This window comes from Crotalus tigris, unplaced genomic scaffold (genome assembly GCF_016545835.1).
Source record: "Crotalus tigris isolate CLP2741 ecotype Arizona unplaced genomic scaffold, ASM1654583v1 scf7180000018486.1709376, whole genome shotgun sequence".
Classification (NCBI taxonomy): domain Eukaryota; kingdom Metazoa; phylum Chordata; class Lepidosauria; order Squamata; family Viperidae; genus Crotalus; species Crotalus tigris.
The window spans coordinates 1,273,289-1,292,510 of NW_024097034.1; the positions used below are offsets into that span (position 1 = coordinate 1,273,289).

Below are 19,222 nucleotides of genomic sequence, written 5' to 3' on the forward strand. Positions count from 1 at the left end.
ACACTATCGCACAATTCCACCTTTCCTTTCGTCTCTCTCCCCCCCCCCCTCACGAAGTAATGTAGTAAATCCTCCCGCTTCATACAGAGACAGCTGTCCGGGCGAGCTGGAGTCCCGAGAGTTAAATGGCACCTCCCGTGTAATTTGGCCACAGTACGGAAGTGGTTTGCCACTGCCGCCTTCCGACATGCTTAAGATTTCTCAGTCGAGCCTCAGATTCTGGAGTTCCCTGGCAGTTTCTCCAGAAGTCTGATCCTAGTTTAGTTTCCTGTTCCAAACCAATTTAGCCTACTGTGCTGAGGTAGAGGCAGGCTTGCTTTCTAGCTATTACTAATTTTCTCAAGATAGGAAGCAGAGAGGGAGAAATGCTGTCTCTGGGGAGAAGATTTGAGCTGAACCGATTCTAGAGAGGTACATCTGAAAAGATCCGGGAGGGAGAAAGGATAGAGGTGTTCTCCAGGCTGGCGCCCTCCAGTAACCGTGTGCCGGGGAATGAAGCGATTTGCAGCTCAACACACACGCGAAGCATATGTGAACGGGTACAGTTAAGGGCTGCAAGTGATTAGCAAGGAAACGGGACACAAACACAGAAGGGGAAATACGTTTCAATCACGGAATACGCTTCAACCATAGCAGCGTGTTGTTCCCCCGCAGCAGCGTAATCTGTCATTAGAAAGATTTTGGGGGTGGGGCGGAGGGCGGAGTCGAGAAGGGCACCGCCTCTGCTTTTGCATCCTTGGGTGGCAGGAGACACGGTTGGTGGATCGGGCTCCCCGCAGCATGATGGGAAAATCCTTCTAGCATCCGGCATGGAGGTTGGGGTGATGCCCGGCGCCGAGAAGCATCTACCCAGGGGGAGCTGCCGCCCCAAGCAACGGCAAGGAGATTGAGCCCGGCGGCCTTGTTTCGTGCACGGCTTGACGATGGTATCCCAAGCAGTGCAGCTGCTCCGGCAGGGAGTATGGGCGGCGTTGACCGGAGGCTGGTACCACGATCCGGAGCAAAGTAAATTCACTAACAGCTGCCATCTCTACCTCTGGCTATTCTTGCTGCTTCTGCCCATGGCGCTGCACTTGGTGAGTCTGATCGGCCGGCGGGAGGTCTGGGCACACAGGGAAGAAGAGGATGAGAGGGTCCAATGATAGGCCTCGGATCTGGGGAAAGAGGCACCTGTCGCCTTCTTATCTGTTGCCATATACAGGTCGAGGACGTGATAAATTGCTGGATGTAGAGCAGTGGTTCTCAACCTTCCTAATGCTGCAACCCTTTCATACAGTTCCTCATCTTGTGGTGACCCCCAACCATAAAATTATTTCCGTTGCTACTTCATAACTGTAATTTTGTTACTGTTATGAAATAATTGGTCCATTAGCGCAGGGCTTTTCAACCTTTTCACCGATTGTACTACTTTTGGAATATGGCAACATTCGAGTACCACCAGTCACCTAGCGAGGTGTCAAAAACTTGATGACCCAAAAAAAAAAAAATGGAAAAAAGTGATAAAGTACAGGTAGTCCTTGACTTAAAACAGTTTGCTTAGTGACTGTTCAAAATTACAACGGCACTGAAAAAAGTGACTTATGACCATTTTTCACACTTATGACCGTTGCAGCATCCCCAGGGTCATGTGATTTACATTTCGATGCTTGGCAACTGATTCATATTTATGATGGTCACATTGTTCCAGGGTCATGTGATCGCCTTTTGCAACCTTCTGACAAGCAATGTTAATGGGGGAAACCAGAGTCACTTAACAACCATGTTACTAATTTAATCTCTCTCTCCCTCTTTCTCTCTCTCCCTCTCTCCCTCTATTTCTCTCTCTCTCCCTCCCTCTTTCTTTCTCTCTCCCTTTCTTTCTCTCTCCCCCTCTTTCTCTCTCCCTCTTTCTCTCCCTCTCTTTCTCTCCATTTCTCTTTCCCTTTCTCCCTTTTTCTCTCCCTCTCTCCCTCCCTCTTCCTCTTTCTCTCCCTCTCTCTCTCCCCCTCTATTTCTCTCCCTTTCTTTCTCTCTCTCTCCTCTCTCTCTCCCTCTCTCTCTCCCTCTTTTTCTGTCCCTCTGTCTCCCTTTCTTTCTCTCTCCTGTTCTCCCTTTCTCTTTCTCTCCCTGTCACTCTCTCTTTCTCTCCCTCTCTTTATTTCTCTCTCCCTCTCTTGCTCTCAAAGATCCTTAAAATACTTAAAGGTTATGCTTGGGTGGAAGACTTTTTCTTTTATAGATGGGGTGGTTTGGCAGACAAGTACTCAAAAAAAAGGGGGGGGGGAAATAAGTGTGAATAGGCATCCAGTAGCTAGCTTGAAGTTTGAACAACTTCTTTCTCTTGCCACCGGCTTCTAGAAGGAGCAAAAGACATCCAGTACTTCAACCAGGCACCCTGGACTGACCATTCTAGGGCTTCCTGCACCAGCTGACTTAGTTGTCTGCAACCTCCTGTTGTTGCTTGAGGGGGGGAAGGGACACGGGGGGGGAGATATTCCTTCTTTCTCATCTGAGGAGGAAAGTTATGTTGGACCGTTGACTCTGTGTCGAGCCCTGTGGATCCGACATTCACAGCCACCTCCCCATCACCCTCCACGCCGGCCGGCTCCATCACCAGACCTCCCAGCTGACAAGCGCACATTCAGGGGGTCACCAGCTGATGGGCGCAGAAGATCGGTGCAGCGGTGACCTTCCAGCCACCCGCTTCTTCGGCTGGAGCAATTGCCAGGGCTTGCATGGTCACCAGTGGTGGGGAGCATGTCAGTGGCCATTGGGGACCACGCCAGTGGTTCTGTGCCACGGAGGCTTGAGGTACGGGACGCGGAGTGGCACGGTGCCATGGAGGCAGCAGGACAGGGGGGAGGGGTTACCTGCATCCTGCCGGCCGAACTCTGGAAGCCTGCCTGTATGAAGAATTGTAGGGGGAGTTGAAAGCGAGACAGGTTCCTAAGAATATGATGTGTGAGGCACGGGGGGCATCGGTGGCGGGCTGCCCCCCCCCAGAGCCAGAGCGGCTGGTGCAGCTGCCCCTGCCCCTATACCCCCACCTGCAGCCCCTGCCAGCCCTGCCGCCCACCCCATGTGCAGCCCCACAGCTCCACAGCATCAACCGTACACCATACTAATGGCGCAGAGCTTGCAGTGGCTGAACCAGATGCCAGTGCAGGGCGGTGGGAGGGCGTGGGCTGCGGGCAGGCCGAGGCGGTGGCAAGTGTCGTGGGCCAGGCACTCCAGGGCGGCCATGTAGGCACACAGGGTGAGGCAACGGCAGTGCAGGTCCAGCATTGGCTAGGCCACCAGCTGGCCTGACCCAAGGAAGGTCAGCCACCCTCCGCGCCCCACGTGCACCACCTTTGCACCCAGCGCCCGCCGCTGCCCCGCCAGCACCACCTCTGCTGCCGCCTTTCCCGCGCAGCCCCGCTGTGTCAAGCGGGTCCCGCGGTTCCCACAGCAGCAGACACAATGCACACCAATGGCGCACGAGGTGAGCACAAGGCTGGCGAACACATGTTTTCCATACTTCAGTGCCAGGCTCTCCATGCTGCAGCACGACATGGAGAACCTGGCTGACACGGGTGAGCATGAGGCAGGAGTGCACATGGACTCCGCTTTTTCGGCAGGGCAGAATTAAGTGCTGCTCCCCACCTTCCACCCTCTTTTACTTACAAGTAGGAGATGGCATAGTTGCTCAGCAGGGAGGGCTGAAAAGTTCCTGCAAACTTGCCTTTGCGGGCTGGGTCTTTTGGCGCGTTCAGCAGGACAGAGATAGCCACTAACGACCAGGTCTGACAATTCCTATTGGCTTTCGAAAGCCAATAGAATAGAATCTATTGAATAGACTCTTAATCTATTGAATAGATTAAGAGTCTATTCAATAGAGTCTATTCTATTGGCTTTCGAAAGCCAATAGAATAGAGGGAGTAGCGCAGCTCATGGAAAAGTTAAAAAAAATCCATCAAAAAAAGGTGCCGGAATGCCGTTCTGAGCGTTCTATGAGAAAAAAAGTCTTGGTCTTAGGCGACCCCTGTGAAATGGTCGTTCGACCCCCAAAGGGGTCACGATCCACAGGTTGAGAACCGCTGATGTAGAGGAAAGGTGTAAGGCAGGGGTCCTCAACCTTGTGGACTTCAACTCCCAGCTTGCTGGCTGAGGAATTCTGGGAGTTGAAGTCCACAAGTCTTAAAGTTGCCAAGGTCAAGGACCTCTGGTGTAAAGGGTGGATTTAAGAGACAAAAAGCAGTGACCGGAAAAGGGATCTGGAAAGTTTATCAACTGTGATGGCTTTATTTTTAATTGTAATAAAAATATTTCTGACCCTTCTTACAGAACTTTGAATTGATTCTGCTTTGCTCCCACAGCAAGTCTCAATCTCTCTCTCTCTCTCTCTCTCTCTCTCTCTCTCTATATATATATATATATATATATATATATATATATATATTCACCATATATATATATTCACCATATATATATATTCTTCAGGTCCTGTGCGGACTAACAAAAATTAAACTGGATATATAAAGAGTTAATGGGTAGTTCTTTCAGACAGTACCTAAGGTCTGATTTACAATGTTAACACGCAAAGTAAAGTTTCTTACACCTACACATGCATGTATGCATGCTATTTTTGGAGAGTTAAATCAAAAAGTTAAATATGAAATAAATACAAAACATAATATCTTAACATTAAAGAAAAATGATAATATGACTGGCATATTGACTTATAATCTCTAATCTACTCACCAGCCATGAATTCCATTAGCAAGTGATTATATTTCAGCCTCAGCTCTCTTCTCTAAAACCTGAACTGTATATTACAGGCTTCTACAGATGACACATTTCAAACAGTTAGCAAAGGAACAAGGCAAATATCAGCTTCATAATTGTAGTTATTTTTTAAAAAGCACAACAGTATTAATCATAATTATGTTATTTTAAAAATATCATTATTCTTTTGTCTAGGCATGCCCCCCCACTACCATCACGGCTGTCATCTACTGTGGTTCTGTGACCTTATTTTTTATGATCATAAAGGTGATCACTTATCGCCTGCACCTGATGTTTGACGAAGGAGAGATGATTCAACAAAAATTCCCTTGTAAGGAAGGGAAACAAAATAAAAAATGTAAAAGAGATAATGCAATTCAGCATAAAAATCTCAGGTAAATTTACTTCTTTATACAAGGCTGTTTGGTGTTATCTGAACTCCTCCTGAAGAATCTGTGTTTTCTTAAAATATGCCAGGGGTAGGCAACCTTGGCTCTTTTATGACTCGTGGACTTCAGCTCCCAGATTTCCTGAGCCAGCCATATGAAATATGCACATCATGTATGTGATAAGAGTCTATAGATCATGGGATCAAATGGATGCTGGAAATCTATCCAGTCATGTTTGTTGATCATGGCAAACAAACAGCTATTTAGGAAAAGAATAAAATTATTCCCTGAAAAATAATTGATTGGCACTACTGTCACATTTCTAATACTATGCACACCCCTGTTTGCAGCAGGGCTCATGTCCAATAACAAGAAGCAAAATGAAAAGATGTTTTTTTTAAACTAAGGGATTCATAGGATTCAAAGGATTCATGCCTTACATGAATCAAACAGCTAGTGTTTTTAGGTCAGTGTTGTCTGCAATGGGAACACTTTAACTTTTTCACTATGGTGAACAGCTTTTCATCATAGTAGAGCATCTGTATCAATCAGCAGGAATAATATCTTTTCCCACCTTATAATTTCCAGTATTTAGTCAGGGTTATTTAACTTCTTTCTGTGGGGTCTTTGATGTTCTCTGAGCCTGCTTGGTTTTATTTATTTATTTATTTATTTATTTTTGCAGACATCTCATTACCCAACTAGGTAACATTGCCCCCGACAGTTTAACCCTGGGATGCTGGGATGTGAACCTTCTCCATCCAAAGCTTTTGCTCTCCATGATAGCTGGGTCTTCCTAGATTACTTAATACCATACTTACCTAGAGCCAAGTTGGCACATTTTTAAGATTGCCCCTTAAGAAAGTTAATGGCATTTCTGAATCAGCTTGTAGTAAACGCAGCACCTTTGAGAATGATTTATTCCTTATCTATTAATCATCAGTCATTTTCTTTCATTTGCATTATTTTTAACAGCAATAACACGAGGGACAGTGGTGCAGAGGAGACCAAGCATAATGGGTCAACACCCACTATCCACAGTAGCATCAAAGGGCAGGCTACCCTCTCTCATTACCCTTCGGGAAACCTGGTTGGTAAACATTTACCTATAATAATATTCCAGTATTTTTCACTCTGTATATGCCATTGGTATCTTATTACAACAACAAATGCAATATGGGTTTTATTTTAAAAAGAACAGCCTCCTCCCACCATTTATTTTTTTCTTAATAAAACAATATACACATTGTGCTCCAAGGTTCTGCATGTCAGAAAACTGTTGCCCCTGGAAAGAAGCAGGAACAGGCAAGCTGTCCCAAAGCTGCTTTTTCAGGAGGCAACTGGACTTTCTTGTGTTTTTCTTTGAAGATGTTTCGCTTCCCGTCCAAGAAGCTTCTTCAGCTCTGACTGGATGGTGGGAAGGGAAGGATTTATATTCCTTGCAGACAGCTGATCATTTGCATTCTTTTAGAGAACAAGGACTCTCTAAAACAGGGGTGTCAAACTCGCAATGTCATGTGACGCATCGCGATGTATCGCAACTTTTTTTGCCATTGCTGGCAATGGGGTGGGCGCGGTTTTACTATGATGCGACCGGCCTGCGGGCCAGCAGTTTAACACCCCTGCTCTAAAACAAGGGTCTTCAAACTTGGCCCTTTTATGACTTGTGGATTTCAATTCCCAGAATTCCTCAGCCAGGCATGCTGGGTGAGGAATTCTGGGAGTTAAAGTCTGCAAGTCATAAAAGCGCCAAGTTTGAAGATCCCTGCTCTAAAAGAATGCAAATGACCAGTTGTCTGCAAGAAATATAAATGCTTCCATTCCCCACCATCCAGTCAGAGCTGAAGAAGCTTCTTGGATGGGAAGCAAAACATCTTCAAAGAAAAAAAAAACAAGAAAGTCCAGTTGCCTCCTGAAAAAGCACCTTTGGGTCAACCATAGCCTGGATGACTGAAAATCTCTATAGATGAACAGGGAAGCTGTTATGATACATTTTGTTTCATTCCACTAAGAGTAGAGAAGGGAGTGGAATTATATTCTCATGACATTCATGAAACTCCAATTGTTTTTCATTTTGTCCATTACTCTAGAACAGACATGTCAAACTCGCGACGTCACGTGACGTTGCCCAGCGTATCGGGACAGTTTTGTCATTGCCGGCAATGGGGTGGGTGCAGCTTCTGCGTGACGCGTCTGGCCCGCAGGCTGGCAGTTTGACACCCCTGCTCTAGATGTAAACTTGAAAGTATGATGGCCCTAAATTCTAAATGATTATTGAAAGTAACAGGGAAATTGAAAACTAAAAAAAATATATATTCTTGGATTTGGGCCGTGTGGAAAAATGTTATCAATGCTGAGAATTGAGTATTCAGGGGACCGTTAAGCTGAATCTGGTACTTGGTCTAATAAGTCTTCTGCTTCTTCACAAAGGTGCTTTGTCTTGTGACAGAACAAACCCCAAAGCTTTATTTATATTTAAATAAAGTGGAGGCTGGTCTGACAAAGAGAGATTAGCCCAAGATCAGGTAGCAAGCTTCATGGTTCAATGAAACATCTTGGGATATCTTGGTCCATATTTAATATTTTAACTATTTCATTGCATTAGTTCTCCATCATAGTAGAAGCTCTGTATCAATCAGCAGGAATAATCTCCTTCCCCGTCTTATAATTTTCAGTTTTAGTCAGAATTATTTAATTTCTTTCTGTGGGGATCCTTGGTGCTCTCTGAGCCTGCTTGTTTTCTTGCAGACATTTCATCACCCAACTAGGTAATATCAGTGCACCCCACAGTTCAACTCTGAGCCAAAAATATTCTCTTCCATTGGTAATGTCTTTCTTTAATGTGAAATACAGTCTGAACAAAACAGATAACCCAGTGCCTATCTATACCTCATACTTTCTTATAAGCATGGTTTTCTGGCAAGCTGACTTGGAAAGATAGCTGAAAAATGCAATGATTTTATTCATTAATTTTGGGGCCATTGGTTTAATGGAAAATGGAACATAATTACATTATTTGTTGCTCTAAAACACATTTATAGTTCACATCATTTTAACTGATGTATTTCATTTCAGAATCTGCCAGCTCAAGAAACCATCGAAGATCTGAAAGGTACGCTACAAACAACATTCTATAGCAGAGGGGGGCAACTATGGCTTCTTTATAACCTGTGGACTTCACCTCCCAGAATTCCTGAACCAGCCTTTTTGGTTCAAGAATTCTGGGAATTGAAGTCCACAGGTTATAAAGGGACCACAGTCGCCTATCCAGTTCTATAATGAGCATGCTCAGTGGTGGTATATAGTAAGGTGACCAACTTTTTTACAATGAAAAGGAGGACACAAATAAATTGAAGAAAAAATATTGTAAATAAAATTGCGCTCAGCAGCAATTCCTATTGGCTTTCAAAAGCCAATAGGGGGAGTAGCACAGCTCATGCAAAAGTTGAAAAAAAAAACATTAAAAAAAAAGTGCTGGAACGCCGTTCTGAGCGTTTTATGAGAAAAAAAAAAGCCCTGCAGATTAGTCTTCAAATATCGAAAAGAAGGACATGTAGGAGGACACTTTTCAAGGGAGGACAGAACTTACAAAAGGAGGACTGTCCTCCCTAAAGGAGGATGGTTGGTCACCTTATATATAGGAACTTTAGTTCAAAAGAGCTGAAGTACAGCAGAAACACTTCTCTAATTTAAAATACAGGCAACTTCTCAGGCCTGGTTATAATTTATTCATACTATTTATTTAATTTAAAGGTATCTTTTCAAAGAACAATTACATTTTAAGCTAAATAGATGTATATTTCTTAGCTGATTTAAAACATCACAGCCCCTTTTATGAATAAGTCCTCCTTAAAGAATATGAACTACATTTGTGTATATTTCCTACATTATCAGGAATGTTTCTCAGTTTGATGGGATCTTCAGTTTATCTTGTCTCTTCATGAATTCTTTAGATTTTTTTTTTAATAACTGCTCCCTGGCTTTTGACTTTTGGAATTGTACAGAACTACCAGGTTACCTAGTAATTGAATTTCATGGTGTTCACAGCCCAATCCCACACAATTATTAAGCATTACAGAATAAATGTTATGTGGAAGAAATGAACTTTGTTATTGTTTACAGCCCAATCCCACACAATTATTAAGCATTACAGAATAAATGTTACGTGGAAGAAATGAACTTTGTTATTTTTTGTTGTTAGTGTCCTTATCGTAATAACTGAAATATTTATATATTCGAATATCTGCTTTCTAAACGCTGAATATGTTAAGGGATCTGTTTCCTGGCTGTCTTGCTAATTGGCCAAGTATCTTTCTCCTATATATATTTAATCAGGATATTTTTAGTATTTTTATTGTTTTAAAATGTTTTCAGCATTTTTAACAGCAATATATATATTTTTTAATTTTGAAGCCACTCACTGACTGAGATGGGTAGCTATAGAAACTGAATAAATAAATGGTTTTTACCTTTAAAAATAATGTTACATACTGAACATATTTTCATGATTTTTTTTATTGATCTATATTATTTTTTTGTAGATTCTAACTCTCAAGAAAATAATAGGTGCTGTCAAAGTAAATTGGGCATATTTACTCTCCATTCCAAGCAATGGGATTTAACTGCACATTAACTGCTAATTTTAAAGAATTTTCTGGAATGTCTTTTCTGAGAAAGCTTCATATATCTTTGATGTGCAGTATCTCTTTGTCTTTTTCTACTAGGAGTACTGGTTTCAGAAGAACAACCTGTCCCACCAGTATTATTGACCTCACCCTGCATCAAAGCTGACATTTTGCCTGCTTCTATGACAAGTATGCCAAGTTCTACTACACCAGCAATAGTGGACAAGCCGAATGCTATGGAGACTGTTATCAATGGTGGAACAAATGAAAAAGAAGAGAAGGCACAACCATCTAACTATAGTGGAGAAGAGGATGCTCCTCTGGATAAAGATGTGGTTGTTAAAACATTGCCAAATCTTTCTTTGTCCCAGTGTGATATTTTAAAAACACGCATTTCTTTTGAGCCTTGGAGTACAGACAGTCCTGTCCTCTTTTCGGAGAATTTAAACGATCTTACGTGTTTAAGGAAAGAGAATTTATTGGATGGGTCAGCTCAAGACAGCACTGCAAGCGGTTTCCCTCAGTGCAATTCTATGGAAACGAAGAGATTTGCAGAAAGAGATTTGGATGACTTAAAAGCAGAGTTTGATGAATCAGAAAGTGAGATAACTGTTGCACTGGTGGACAGTTCTCATTCTGGGGATCCATTCACGTTACATGAACCCATTAAAATAGTTATCACCATGAGTAGCACCCATAACTCAGCTACTGATTTGGAGGGCTTACCTCACATGAAATTGTCGAACTCTAAAAAATCTGGTTCAGATCCAGAATCTGCTGTGGCTGCAACAGTTCAAGATAGTAAACAAAGCAACAATCCAATGATAATCCCTGTCATTACTTTTGATCTATCTGAGGACAATGGAGGCCATGCTTTTCAAGAAGTAAGTGAAAGCTTAAGAACCCCAGAGAATTTAAATGTCAATGCATCGTCTAACCAATGTTCCGGCTATGAATCTGGTGAACAAGACAATATTGGAAAGGAAAACAGTGACAATCCCTCAAACAATCCCTCAAGCCATGAAGAAATAATTATGTGTCCTGAAAATGCTTCTGAAATTCTAGAAGACCCAGAAGAAGGCCAGTGGAATTTGGAAGTCCCCTTATATAAAACAGCTCATGAGAAGAGACATGCTCGTGTTCTCAGTGTGGATAGTGGGACAGATGTGTTTTTAAGTAAGAATTCATCAGAGACTGTTAGTGCAAAAGAAAAACTTATGCCCACATCAAAATCCGACCTGGAAGCTAAAGAAGGGCAGATACCAAATGAATCAAATTTCTTGGAATTTGTTTCACTGCTGGAATCCATCAACACTTCAAAGCCAACAGCACCAGAATTGAAAGCAGAGCCTGCGAAAGATAAAGGGCTTGCTGGAGGTACACTGCATAATTCAAATTATTAGTTTCCAGTGCACACAAGAAATGTGAGGAATTTATGTGCAATAAAAGCTGTTTCCACTCATGCTAAAAGCAATAGCCACAAATAAGTATATATATGCTCTAGAATATTAAACATGAAAGACATGCATAAATAAATATCAGTAAAATCTTAATTGATGTAAGATGGATAGGGTTTTTTAGTTTCATCAGATTTATTTGGGGTACCATATTTGATTAGTTTTTAAGAAGACATTGTCTCCTTGCTGATCTTAATCTGTCTTTTACTGAGTTAGGAAAAAATGCTCAAGCTTTAAGAATACTAATAGCAATTAAACTTAGACTTCTATGCTGCTTCATAATGTTCGTTGGTTCATTCATTCAAATTTGTTAGAGCTACCCAACTCTGGTGAATTCTTTGCATTCTTTGCATGGTGGATATCAATTGTCCTTTGCTGGTTTTATTCTTTGTTACATTTCATGGTTTGCTGTACAGAGGTGTAGATGGAGCCCTTCTTGCAATTGATTCCATTCTTTAGAAGTGTGTGTGCATGTATACATTACAAATTTATGTATCTTTTACAGAAGTCCTCTTAAATCAGATTTTCCAGTCTGTGTCCTAATATTTATCTTTTCTAATTTACCTAATGCAAGAAAGGGATATGGCTCTACAGCTTTGAACAGAATAACGTGTTGATCACAGATTGCAAAATAACTATAGATTATAAAACAATTTTCAGCTACTTCCTAAATAAGCTGGCTTTCTCTTTTACAATATTAGAACCTAGGATACTCTATCAAAATGAATAAGTTGAAGATAAAGTTAAGCCGTTTAATTTGGTGCTGGTTACCAATTTAGGTGATTTTAAAGGATTTTTTTACATAAACTTGTGAATGATCTTTCTTTCCATTCTATTCAGGCATATAATACAGTATCTCCTTAAATATAGCATGTCTTTTACATATCAGATTGTGGAGAACAAATGGGAGGAGAGCTTCCATCCTATTGCTTGTGCTTTTGAATTTCCTAGATATATCTGATTGGCTGCTGAATAACATAAAAAGTTGGACTAGATTAGCAGCAGGTCTCTACATATGTGGTTCTATCAACTTCTGGGAAAAATAATTTTCACCAATATTTACAGTAAGTGGATAAGAATTGTAAGATCTAGATGTTGAAAGCAAGCAAGAGAATGGTTGAAATATCGGATTAGCATTAAGACAGTCAACGCTAAAGGTTAAAGAGATGAAGTTAAACTGGAGAACAGGTAATAAATGAATAGGATATTTTTTAAAAAAGAGAAATCTGTTGTCCCAGAGATAGGAGAAGGCAGTATAATGCAAACATGAGATGTCTGAAGAAGACAAGAGTATAGAATTTAAGAATGAGGACTAAAGAGCAAAAAGGAAGAAGAAGGAAAACCTATTTGGAGTGGAGCTGACAGTAAAATCAAAGAGAGGAAAAAAGAGGAAAAGAAAAGATTGAATGTCACATTTCCTACAGGCTCAGGATATGAATCGCTTTGCCATCAATCCATACAAGCATAAAGGAAAAGACAGCAGATGATTCATTTGATACTTAAAATATTGCTACTTTTCAGCATCATGAGTGGATACCATTCATCATATGTAAATGCTTGGCCCAATAAATGTACCGGTATTAACTTTGATCTCTGGGGTGGGGACATGAATTAATGTGATCATAAATTGATTTTCAGAGGTCTGATGTTTTCTATGGAGTGAGGTCAAGTTCTCTTTATTCAGGAAACAAAAATACAAGCAAAAAATTTCCCAGGTTGTACATGGAAAGTTTTCTCTGTGTCTTTCAGATGGCTTTTTAAGAGAGAAAAAAGAGGGTGCATTGACAACAGGAAAAAATTGTGCAGAAAAAGAAAATCATGGTTCCTGTAAACAGGAGAAAACCGAGATGGAAACTCAGGATTGTATTAATGTTAATCCAGTGATCCCAGAGTCAATAAAGTTCACTGCCCAGTAAGAGCTCTGTTCTTATTTTCAAGCATACAGTAATATGTATTAGCCATATGCCTTATAATAAGGTGACCAACCATCCTCCTTTAGGGAGGACAGTCCTCCTTTTGTAAGTTCTGTCCTCTCTCAAAAGATGTCCTCCTACATGTCCTCCTTTTTGATATTTGAAGACTAATCTGTAAATCTCTGTATTCGATCGATGCTGATCCGATCCGTTGCGTGTGATGTGATGTATTTGTATTTGACATGACAATTTGTCAAGGCTCGGTACAGTACAGTGAGATTATGAGACGCATGCACTCCGCACAGGAGAATTGTTTTGAGAGAGTGCACCGCGCGCAAGAGTGCACCGCACACAAGTGGCTTTGTTTACTTCTTACTGAAACATGACATGGCACACATGCCTGCATTAGACTCACTTTTTTTTCTTCAATTTATTTGTGTCCTCCTTCTCATTGTAAAAAAGTTGGTCACCTTACTTATAAAAGAACTCACATCAAATTTCATTTGATGTATTTTCTTGGTTTCATGAGAAATTGCTTGGGTGGGGCAGAGAAAGAATTTCACCCGTTACTTTTGAAACTCTTCTTCTCTTCTTTTTCTTATTGATATTTTGACAAGTTACCAGAGCACCAGACAACGACAGATTATTTATCGGGTAACTTCACAGCCAGACAGTTCCCTCTTGCAAGTCATAAGTGGGCCGGAAGCATCTGTGCAAGAAGAGATGTCCGTGGATGCAATGCACATCTATTCCTTCATAGATGGAAATGGTAACCTCATATGGAGGAGTTGGGAGGGATAGTTGCATTTCCTCTGGATAACTCATTTAGGTTTCTATGTGCATGGGGATTAACTTCTCAGACTCGTTATCGAATGGGTCCAGGATTCCATTGAGACATGGCAATTAGGTTTCTTTGATAGGTTTTTTTTTTAAATGTATAGATTCTATACATTTAAGGTTTGGAAGGTTAACATCAACACTTCAAATATGCCCAATAAGCAACCCAAGCATGTATATGTAAATGTGTGCATTTATTTATTTCCCACATTTATTATTTTTACAAATTCCTTCTATTTTCCCCACAACAACAACCCTTTTCATAGCCTCCTGGCACAATTCCTGACTCTTCTACCTTGTTTTGCTCCACACTGTCCACCATTTTGTCCTCTCTCCTCTCCTCTCCTCTCCTCTCCTCTCCTCTCCTCCTTCTTCCAAGCTTTCTTTTTTTCTTCTCTTTTCCTCCCTTTGCACTCTGAGTTCCAGATGCTGCAACAGCCAGCCTTGCTCTCTGCCATCCTTTCTGTTTCTCTTCCACAAATTCTCCTTTATAGCATTTGAATGTTCTGTGGGCAATAACTTCAGAGGTTTCTGCATTCTCCTTTGGCATGAATTTCAGTGCCAACAGTACTCAAGACCATCCAAATTCTAAGTTTTATACTTAGCTGCAGCACCAGTCCATACTCTCTTAATGACACATGGACTTAACTTGCTCTCTTCCCTTTAACATTTTCCCAGTTCCAGCTCAGTCTACAAACTTCTGTCCTTCTAGATTTCCCTCTCTTTCTTTCAGTGTTGCGCTCTGGAATTAAATTTTAACATCCAAATCTAAATTTTAACAAGTCTGCTAACACCCATCTTTTCAGATGCCATTGTTCTGATTTACCATGGAGGCTTTCCAAAATTATGCAGCATATAGGTGTAGATACCTGTACATAAAAAGGAAAGATGACAGGTGCCAAGTTACAAGAGGATTGTTGCCAAGGCTAGGGCTGTGGCAAGGAACACTTTAAAATGATTGTGTTGCAGCTGCAATGGTGCTGAAATCTATCTTATCAGATAGAGCTGAGAGAATGCAAGTCATTGACAAGGATACCTGAAGGTAGGATTTCTATTTCTGGCCTTCTAATTTTATAATTTCCTAGTTATAAAAGTCAGTGCATGGCAAGATCATTGCTCAACAGATTATGTCTCCTTTTATTTGAAGGAGAAATGAAGTCCTTGTACTTAAGGAGTCAAGCAGAAGGAAATATTGAAAATTCGCCCATCTATGATTACATCTCCAATCCACAGTAAGTAAACTCCTCATGCACTGGATTGGAGGATGACTTTGTTTCATTTCTGGAGTGGTTACTTAGTTTTTCAAAATTAAAGATTGGGAATATCATTTTCATGAAACATCCATATGCAAATGACAGATTCTGTTGTATAATAATTTAGATATTTTCTGCTTCAGGTTTGCATTTTCTGCAATAAATCGCAGTATTTCTCCAACTTCTAATTATAGTTGCCAATATTTGAACTTAGGACTTCTTATTTGCCAAACAGGTTATCTAGGACTCATCTACTCTATTATGAAATGGAACTGTTGAATATCTAGGATAAGAGTAAAATAAGCTTTATATTATATCCTGTAAATAATTTAACAAAGATCTTAATTTTGTGCCAATGCAACATTAGTCCTGTGGTTGCAAAGTCTTTAGGAACAAATATTTCCCCCATAATTATTCCATTACTTCATGTCAAGATACTTCAGTATATTCACATTTTATCATGAGTAGGTTAGGCAAAGGAAATAGAATTCGTTTATTGGATTTATATCTCGTGTTTCCTTCAAAGTGGCATGTATTGGCTCCCTCTTCTCATTTTCCTTTACATCAATGTCCCTGCATGATAGGTTGAACTGCGAGAACAGCTAGCCAAAAGTCTGCAGTGAGTGTTAAGAGTAGATTGAACCTGGGTCTCCAGAATGCTAGTCCAACAGGTTAACCACTATACCACACTGCTTCTCGCTTAATATTCTACATCAGTGTTTCTCAGTCTTGTCCTCTTGAAGATGTATGGATTTCAACTCCCAACATTCCCTAGCCAGCAGATGGGTGGTGAATCCTGGAAATTCCGTCTGGGGCAGTGTTTCTCAACCTTAATAATTTTAAGACATGTGGACTTCAACTCCCAGAATTCCACAGCCAGCATTGCTGGCTGTGGAATTCTGGGAGTTGAAGTCCACATGCCTTAAAATTGTCAAGGTTGAGAAACACTGGTGGGGAATTCTGAGAATTGAAGTCCACCTATCTTCAAGTTACCAAAGTTGAGAAACACTGTTATAGACCAGTCTTGCCCTCTCTGACACCTTTCAGGTATGGTTGGGACTGCCATTCCCTGAATTACTGGCTAATGTGACCTTTGTCTGAGGGCTCTGGGAACTGCAATCCCATCTGGGAGGAGAGGATTGCACAAGATCAGATCATGCCATGTAAGTCAAATAAAAAGGAAAGTAAATGCAAAAACAAAACAAAAAAAAATACACTTTGCCACATGGTGGCAGTCAATATCTTTAACAGAATAGTCAACTCTAGGCAGATGTATTATTTGGAAGATCATAGGGGGAGGGAATCTTTTATAGAACAAGGACAAAAATAGGAAGTATTTATCTTGTCTTCCTAACTTCTATTTTATTAATTTCTTTTTCATGTTAGACACACCAGATTTCAAGTAGTCTAAATGGTATTAAAAGTTGTGTTCGAGGTATAGTTGTGAGCTACAGATTTCAGTTGATTTGGAATCTTAAGCTATTCTGAAAATTGCAATAGTTAATGTAAGATACAGCTGTTTTAACAGACTAATTAGCCAGACAATCTTTCAAATTACATTCACAAAATTCCAGGATTTTTAATTTCATATGGGATGTCATAGAATACAATTCTATGTATGCTTACTCATAAATCACATTCTTTTCAATGATACTTGGGTCTTTAAAATGTTTCTCTAAAATTGCCATTATTAAAACTTCACTGTTAGTGTTAATCGAGCTGTGCTATTGCTTCCACTATTTGAATCCACTATATTAGCTAAGCTGACAATTCACATAATTTTACCAGAGCCGAATTTGAGTTGGCTTCTATGTCAGATATCCTAATTTTCAAATAAAGATTTGAAGATTACTTGTGAATAAACAATAATTATGTATATTGGTTAAGAACTCCCAATGGTTTTTAACTATATTAATTTTATTGCATTTATTGTATTAATAATTGTATACTATTATTTTATATTATTTCTATTTTTTTGTAGTTAGCCAATTTGGCACAGAAACTCACTAGAAATCAATCTTTATGTTTCATTTATGTGTAATACTAAGGCAGGGCTTGTTTGGTTTAATTATTATTTCTTTGAATGTTTGAAGCTACAGCAACCAAAAAAAAAAACAAAAAAACAGTGACATTTTGGCAGCCTATTTTAATTCTGAAAATATATTTTGAAGCAATTCTAGATTGCTCTATGATGGACTGGTATGTTGGGTCTGAAGCCAAAGGCCTGATTGATTTATGGGTCTGCTTCTATTTTACCTTGAAGCCTCTCATTAATCCCAAAGGTATAAGATAGAAGCAGTTAAAAAAATATGTCCTACTTCAACAAAATTCTCTTTCTTTGCCCATTATGATTGCTTGGTTAGGCATCTATACACCCTTCAAGTATTGATCAAACTATGAAATTATTGTTTAATCTGTTATCGAGTGTCACAGGTGTCATAAGCACTGGGACAAGAGAGCAATTTGGATTATTCTAATTTCTTCAGTCAGTTGTTGGCACATTTGTAGAAGGAATTTCAGCTCACTCATGTTGCCCTTCTGGAATTAACAAATTGGAATCAGATTTTCCCTGAATCTGTGGGGAGCCCCCAGCTAATATAGTCAGACTCTGAAGCCTCCTGTTTTTTTCCATAGATTTGGGGGTGTCTGGGTGGGTGAATGAAAAAAGTCAAGATGGCAGCTTTGATCTCATGGTTGTATCTTGACTTTTCTTTATTACCCCTGCAGATACTCCAAATTGTTATTAATTGTATAATTTTGAATAAATTCTACTCTTTTTATCTCTTTTTATTCTTTTTATCTTTATGTGCACAGTGAAATCCATTTTAGCTCCTCTAGTACAACTACCTCAGAGATCCAAGAAGCATCTTCTGGAGATCATGGGCGAAGGGCACGGCAACAGCAGTTCTTATTGATGCTGGCACGGGGAGCTCTTTCTGAAACCCACCGGGTACCATGTAACATTTCAGCACCTATACATTTTTTTTAAAAAAAAAAAACAAACACTTTGTGAATATCTTCCAGTCTAGCTATATAAACTTGCATCTTTCAAATGAGGTTGGTGTAAGCTTGTTATAGCATACAAATGGGAGAATAGCTAATGTTCCACTAAGCATCAGCTATTATACCAAATTTTATGCTGATAAAATGGGATTTTAAATTTGATTTGATGGATTTTTTTAAAGGAGCAAAAGAGTTAAAAAAAACCCAACTTTATTCTGAGAAATTTTATCTCAGTACAAATGTATGTATGTATGTATGCTTTCCCCATTTATGTTCAAATTGTAAGCAAGACTTAAACATCACACAAAGAGCAATCTTGGGGGACTTAGGTTGTTTTGTTCTAGTAGTGTATTTCAAGTGGTCAAGTAATAATCTTACAAGGCCAGTGAAAAGATCCTAGTATGTGCCATGTGCAAAATATTTAAAAAATAAGCAAGACCGAAGATAATCAAGTTTACCAAAAAAAGTTAACCTGTAAAAAAAAATTGACCATGAACATTATTTGATTATATCCACTGAAAAAGAAATAACGATCAAATTATATCAAAACCCTATTTTTATTCAAAGCAGTGCTATGAAAATGATATATAATTCTTTTATTTTTAATTTAATGTTGACAGCATTTTAGTGAAGACCTTGAGGATTCTTCATGCTCATCAGCTCAAAGAAAAATTAATAGACAGTTTTACAAATTTATTGTATTTCCTGGCAAATGGATAAAAATCTGGTATAATCGACTCACCTTGCTGACATTGCTGGACAGGTCAGTTTCACACTGAGACGTAACATTCATTGAAAGGTTGAGCTTGTACTATTAACATATACAATGTTGGCATGTTCCTTGTGGTTTTTTTATTTTTTTAAATCTCTTTTCCTAATGGCCATTAATCAGTACGAATTTCAGATTTGTAAATGTGTGTGTTTGATACACATGCTTAATACCAAAGTGAAAACTAATAGCTGTCCGCCTTCAAATGATACATAAAGTGTGACCACAGC

At 39.8% G+C, this 19,222-nt stretch overlaps 1 protein-coding gene across 4 annotated transcripts in view; it reads left to right on the plus strand.

The window, feature by feature from the left end:
- Nucleotides 1–506: 506 nt before the first annotated feature.
- The window catches only part of PCNX2 (pecanex 2), a 105,572-nt gene continuing 86,856 nt past the window's right edge, over nucleotides 507–19,222 (plus strand). For 2 of the 4 annotated variants that reach the window (XR_005557878.1, XM_039353030.1), the window contains exons 1-10: nucleotides 507–1,076; nucleotides 4,942–5,141; nucleotides 6,111–6,225; nucleotides 8,211–8,247; nucleotides 9,860–11,137; nucleotides 12,967–13,129; nucleotides 13,748–13,899; nucleotides 15,115–15,199; nucleotides 18,035–18,170; nucleotides 18,844–18,986. Coding sequence is in view for 3 of the 4 variants with exons in the window: in XM_039353030.1 (XP_039208964.1) it covers nucleotides 924–1,076; nucleotides 4,942–5,141; nucleotides 6,111–6,225; nucleotides 8,211–8,247; nucleotides 9,860–11,137; nucleotides 12,967–13,129; nucleotides 13,748–13,899; nucleotides 15,115–15,199; nucleotides 18,035–18,170; nucleotides 18,844–18,986 (2,462 nt within the window). In the remaining variant the exon portion in view is untranslated. The remainder of the gene's footprint in view (nucleotides 1,077–4,941; nucleotides 5,142–6,110; nucleotides 6,226–8,210; nucleotides 8,248–9,859; nucleotides 11,138–12,966; nucleotides 13,130–13,747; nucleotides 13,900–15,114; nucleotides 15,200–18,034; nucleotides 18,171–18,843; nucleotides 18,987–19,222) is intronic. The other 2 variants (XM_039353029.1, XM_039353028.1) reach the window with 2 other exon arrangements.